Below are 5,558 nucleotides of genomic sequence, written 5' to 3'. Positions count from 1 at the left end.
GATGTTCGCATCTCACTACAAGAAAAATCGCGATAATTCCGTTGCGATATAGCAACTGAATCGCAACGGAATTAACTTCCGTTGCAAATTAACGACGGAATCGCGACGAAAATTAATTCCGTCGCGAATTTTGGCGCAAATAGAAAATAAAACCCGCGAAATCTTGGCGGTAAAACAATTCACGACCGAATTTGCGATGGAATTGAATTCCGTTGCGAAATGGCGACGGAAATGACGATGGATTTAATTTCCGTCGCGAAATGGCGACGGAAATGGCGACTGAATTTATTCCGTTGCTAATTATTATAAAAATAATAATAATAATAACTATTATAAAAATAATATACTCCGTAAAAGATAAAAACAACTCTCAGCCTCAGCCTCCCCTTAACCCTAGCATTCCCAATTTACCATTTCCCCGTCTCTCATTCTCCCAATCCCTCCCAGCCGACCCAGCCGACCCAGCCCTCCTCTCCACGACGGCACGACGCCGGCCTCACTCCTCGCCGTCTACCTCACTCCGGCCTTGCTCGTCGCTGCTGCGTCCTCACTCCGTCTGGGCACTGGTCGTCTCGACTCATCGCTGTCTGTCTGGTCGTTTGGTCGTCCACTCGTCTGCATCTCAGTCGGCCTCACTCCAGTCGCTCGTTGCCTCGCCGTCCTCACTCCCTCCGGCAGTCCGGCCACACTCCGTCTAGTCGCTGGTCGTCTGCAGCTCTGCATCTCTGCCTCTGGTCGTCTTCCAAGGTCCACAGTCTAAACTTTCTTCACTTATTTTAAGTTTTTAACTCTTGGTCTCTGTGTATTTTAATTCTTTGTGTGTTTTTTGTGTTTTTTTTTTTTTTTGTGTACTGGATTTCCACCTGTTTGCTTGATTGATGAGTGACAAATTTCTTTAATTACTAAGCTTAAGATCATGAAGATGATGCTATGACTAGATTATACCTTCTGCTTCGATCCATTGATTTGTGAGCAAAGAATGGTTATGTTATCTGTTGTATAGTCACTATAAATTTTGAGCAAAGAATGATTATGTTATGTGTTGTAGAGTTACTAGAATTTGTTTGAATTTGGCATCTGGTAAGTCTTGGAAGATTTGGGTTGTCAATCACCTGTGTAGTGTTGAAATTAAGAGTAATAGGTTTTCTATTGTATTAAACTTTTCCTATATTAGTTGTCTATGTTCTCTCCAAAAAAACAAGAAAAAGAAAACTGAACACTAGACATCCTCTAATTATTTTTCTTAATATGCAAATTCTTTTGGTGTCTTGAGGCTGTGTATAGCTAATATAATTATCTTGTGGGACAATGATATGAAGTGATTATGATGTAAAAGTTCACAGATTGAACACCAAAATGAACTCCAATGTTCAATGTTTCTTTTCATTTTAGATGTTAAGCATACTTTGTGTTAAATTCATTTTAGTGACTTAATGTTTGCTCTTTGAACACCAAAATGAACTCCATTGTAGGCTTTTGTTGCCTAGTGGACAACCATTCTATTTTCACAGTAGCCATTATTCTGGATTTAATTTCATTGCATTCGCTCTAGGAAATATACTCAGTTAAAATTCCAGGAGATCCAAAGCTAGGGGAAGAAAAGCCAGAAAACCGAAACCATGCCTTAATATTTACCCGTGGGGAAGCTATTCAAACAATTAACATGAATCAGGTGATTACATGTTACATCTGCATTTTGAGATGGTGTTGTCTGTATCTTTCTTCTACTAATTAATTATAAAACTTATGAAAATGACCTTAAAATTCTAATCTTCTCTCGACTTGGCTCTAGAGGCGATGGCAGAGTGTGAGGCAGTAAGCAATAACAAATGCAAAGATGACATTGATGTATTAGAATGAAAATCTCCATCCAAGATCATTTTAGCATAAAAATCACCGTATGAGAACATTGATACTATGTCATATGCATAACTTTAAAAATGTAAATTGTACCATTTATGTGTTTATATATATTATAATTCATAATTCATATGGACTAATAAATTATACTCCAATATTCATTGGCCATTTTAACCAGATGTAGTTTATGAAAAGCTGGTCAATGCATTTGCATAACCTTAATTTTTTTTTTCTCTTTCAAAAGAGGCATTGGTTTATACTTGCATGAATTTTTTCTTCCATTGGTCAATGTTTATTCTTGCATGTAACCTATATGAATACATTTCATTTGTTACTGTTCATATATGGTTTTAAAAATAAAATGATAAATTTTCTAGTATGAATAAGTTGTGTTTTAATTTTCTTCCTGGTTTTCATTTTTGTAGGTTGAAAATCTGGGCCATTTAAATTCTTTCAAAATAAAATTATGTATATTGTATTCTTAAATGGTTTGTCATAAATTGTTTTTGTCCTCCACAGATTCTGATTCTTCTAGTCCACCACAAAATATAAGGTCTTGGATAAAGTTTGTTTATGTTATTTGCCAAGTAAGGTATGTAATGAGAAATTTGAGCACTTGCTGCTATATTTGTATTTCTAGCAGTCTGAACAATTTGATTGATCTGAACTGGTTAAATTTAAATTTGAATATTATTTGTTAAGGTATTTAATGAAAAATTCAAGTATTGATCAAACTGTTAAAATTTTAAGGTTGAGCATGCCATACTCAGTTTTTTTTAATGCAAGAACTTTAATGAAAGTAAATTTGATGTCAATTGTGTGAAAATAGCCAAGTACCTCACCTGCAGGTTTGATTTTTGTGTAGTCAAAATGCAATATTCAGTTTTTGTTACTACTATCTACTAATCAAAGAAATTCCTTTTCCCCCTTTGCGCCTTCTTTTCCTTTCCTTTCCTTTTTACATTATATCTTTGCTTCATTGCAGATTGGCCTACTGATATCTCTTGCTTGAGAGTTGTGGATAGCATTTCAGTGCTTGATGCCTGTACTAAGCGATTTAAAACGTGTAGCTGGGGATTTGTCATTTGTGTAAAATTTTAATTTCATTGGTTATTTTTTAGTTTTAGAGTTAGTTAAGAACTGTAATTTTTTTTTAATATAATTGTAAAAGAGTTACAGTGTAAAAAAAGAAATATTGTTGTTGTTGTTTTGCTTTCTTTTTTTACTTTTTTTTAAAAAATTTTTAAAGGGTATCCGGTTCTCTTGTAACAAAGAACAGTCGTAGATACCTTAATTTTTTTTTTAATATTTCGTGGCAAATTTGCGACGGAATTGCAACGGAAATATTCCGTTGCAAAATTTCGCGACGGAATAATTCCGTCGCAAAATTTCGCGACGGATATTTTCCGTCGCAAATAAAGATACGACGAGCTGATATGCGACGGAACGCGATTCCATTGCAATTTCGTCGCAAAATCTGTTTCGCGACGGAATTCTTCCGTCGCGAATCGCGAATTTTCTTGTAGTGTCTTATTTAGGTAGGACTTTAGTCAATGATCTCTCTAAGTGGGAGTATGCACTTTTTAATTTGAGAAAGATAATTTTTAGCGAGGTCCGAAATTAAATTAATTTTGATAGGGCATAGGGCAAAAGGTGAGCCTATTGGTTAGCTTAAGAGTGAAAAATGCCTTAATCCCAAAAGAAAAAGGCATGAGGGGTTGCATGGAAAAGCAGTAGAAAAGATAAAAAGGCCAATCATAGAGACAAAAATTAAGTAAAGTCACTTCGCTAGGTTATGTTCAATCATAGTCTTCGGAAAGCAAAAGCTATACCTGGAGTTGGTTGTCCACATAAAACGTTCTCAGGAAATGAGAAAATAGAGAGGAGCTGAGCCGCTTCGCTAGGATACGGTCACCCATTGGACTGTCTTCGAAAAAGCATGGAACTCTATGTGAAGTCGGGTTGCTCGAAGGCGTTATCCTAGGAAGTGAGAAGAAAGAGGGACCGCCTTAAGCCATTGGCGGTGAGTGGTCCATGCCCCTACCCTCACTTATCTTATCGTTGGGCTTTGGCGTTTAAGACGGAATGGTTGATTAACTAGTGTACATCGTTCCCACTAGTGGGATCGGCTAGAGGCCCTAATAAATGAGAGGTGAATCCAAATTGGGATTGCATGCTTGCGCGTGGTGTGAGAAGTGTGTTCCCCTTGTTTTAATTGTTTATCTACGAAGGGTTTTTACTTCCCGGAAATATTCCTCGAGTTGCATGGCATATGACCAACATTCTTTGTAGATAACACAAAAGATTTCCCCCTCTTTGATAGTTTTAAACACTCATATTTTTGATTGACCAAGAGTTCCGTATTGAATGAGTTGGTATCTTGGAAGCTTATGTGCTTAGAAGTGTATTGTCTTGCTTGAGGGCAAGCAAGAAGTAAAGTGTGGAAACTTTATAAGCTCCCAAGACACCTATATATTTGAGTCTAAATAAGGGTGATTGATAGCATTTTTAGCATCCTTATGTGATAATCTTATGAGATTTTGTGCTTTAAATTCATTAACCACACACAAAGCTACCTTTAGTACAAATTGAGACAATTCAGAGGTCCCGAGAGCCATTAGGAACAAAGAACGAGCAAACCGAACAGGACAGGAGCCCCCAAAAAACGGCCTATTTTTTTTTTCACCAATTAATAAGTAATTCTTAAAACAAAATTTAGAACACGGAAGCTTTTCATAATCTTATTGAGGGTATTACCACCACACTTAGGCAACCATAATACCTAAGTGCTAAGGCTAACTTAAATAAAACCAACACAAAAGAGAATTACAATCCTCAACGTAGTCTTTAACAACATAAAACATATTAAAGTCCAGAATATTCATAACATTTATTTCTAAAACCTCCAAAGCATCACGTTCAATCGCTCTCATAGCAGCATACTTCATCATATTTCTCCTGGTACTCAAACAAACAACAATAACAACAACAAGGAGAAAGGGGTTAGCATAACATGCTAAGTAAGGGACTGCTTGCCCCGAAAATAATTTTTTTTTAGAAAAAATAAAGGGAAAATGGCACATTTCCCCCCTATGTTATGTGCTTATAGCACTTTTTCCCCCTGTGTTATTAAAGTGGCAGTTTTTCCTCCTCAGTTATTTTAAAGTGGTAGTTTTCTCCCTTGTAATATTAAATTGACAATTTTGCCCTTAAAAATAACTATTTCATTTATTTTTATTCTCCAACCAATTATTACTAATATGTATGGAAGATCACAGTTCGATGCGAACCTAATCGAACATTGTAGCAATTGAACTTAAATAGTATAGACGGTTACGGTTATGATTCAGAACCGAAAAAATAAAATAAAATAATTGTTGAATTTAGACTTTTAAATTAGAAATAAAATTATAAAAATAAATAAATAAATAAGTTTTGATTGGCGGTTCAAAATCGAAATTGGAACCGAACCGTACCGATTTATCAAAATAAGTGTTTGATCATTTTTACTATATATGACTGTGGTTAAGTTCCGGTTCAACAATTATTTAATTTTATTTATTTGGTTATGAATCGTAACCAGGACCGTCCATACTATTTCGTTATGATTGCTATAGTGTTTGGTTAGGTTCGAACCGAATCGTGATCATCCATACCTATAAGTAATAATTTGTTGGAGAAGAAAAATAAATGAAATA

At 35.4% G+C, this 5,558-nt stretch overlaps 1 protein-coding gene across 1 annotated transcript; it reads left to right on the top strand.

Moving 5' to 3' along the window:
• Positions 1 to 260: 260 nt before the first annotated feature.
• LOC116010887 lies at positions 261 to 3,070 on the top strand. The gene is made up of 4 exons (XM_031250382.1): positions 261 to 292; positions 375 to 747; positions 1,553 to 1,672; positions 2,846 to 3,070. Exons 1-4 carry the CDS (start codon positions 261 to 263, stop codon positions 2,870 to 2,872), a joined length of 552 nt encoding a protein of 183 aa, XP_031106242.1. The 3' UTR covers positions 2,873 to 3,070.
• Positions 3,071 to 5,558: the final 2,488 nt, after the last annotated feature.

The sequence above is a fragment of the Ipomoea triloba genome, chromosome 2, assembly GCF_003576645.1.
Source record: "Ipomoea triloba cultivar NCNSP0323 chromosome 2, ASM357664v1".
NCBI classification, from domain to species: domain Eukaryota; kingdom Viridiplantae; phylum Streptophyta; class Magnoliopsida; order Solanales; family Convolvulaceae; genus Ipomoea; species Ipomoea triloba.
Note: the sequence above shows the minus strand (reverse complement) of the source record. Positions and strands in the feature narration are given on the sequence as shown.

Bases quoted from the DNA above. Each gene is read 5' to 3' on its own strand.
- LOC116010887 (XM_031250382.1), top strand. From the start codon at position 261: ATGGCGACGGAAATGGCGACTGAATTTATTCC. The intron at 748-1,552 runs GTCCACAGTCTA...CATTCGCTCTAG, and splicing joins GCCTCTGGTCGTCTTCCAAG to GAAATATACTCAGTTAAAAT. The intron at 1,673-2,845 runs GTGATTACATGT...GCTTCATTGCAG, and splicing joins AAACAATTAACATGAATCAG to ATTGGCCTACTGATATCTCT.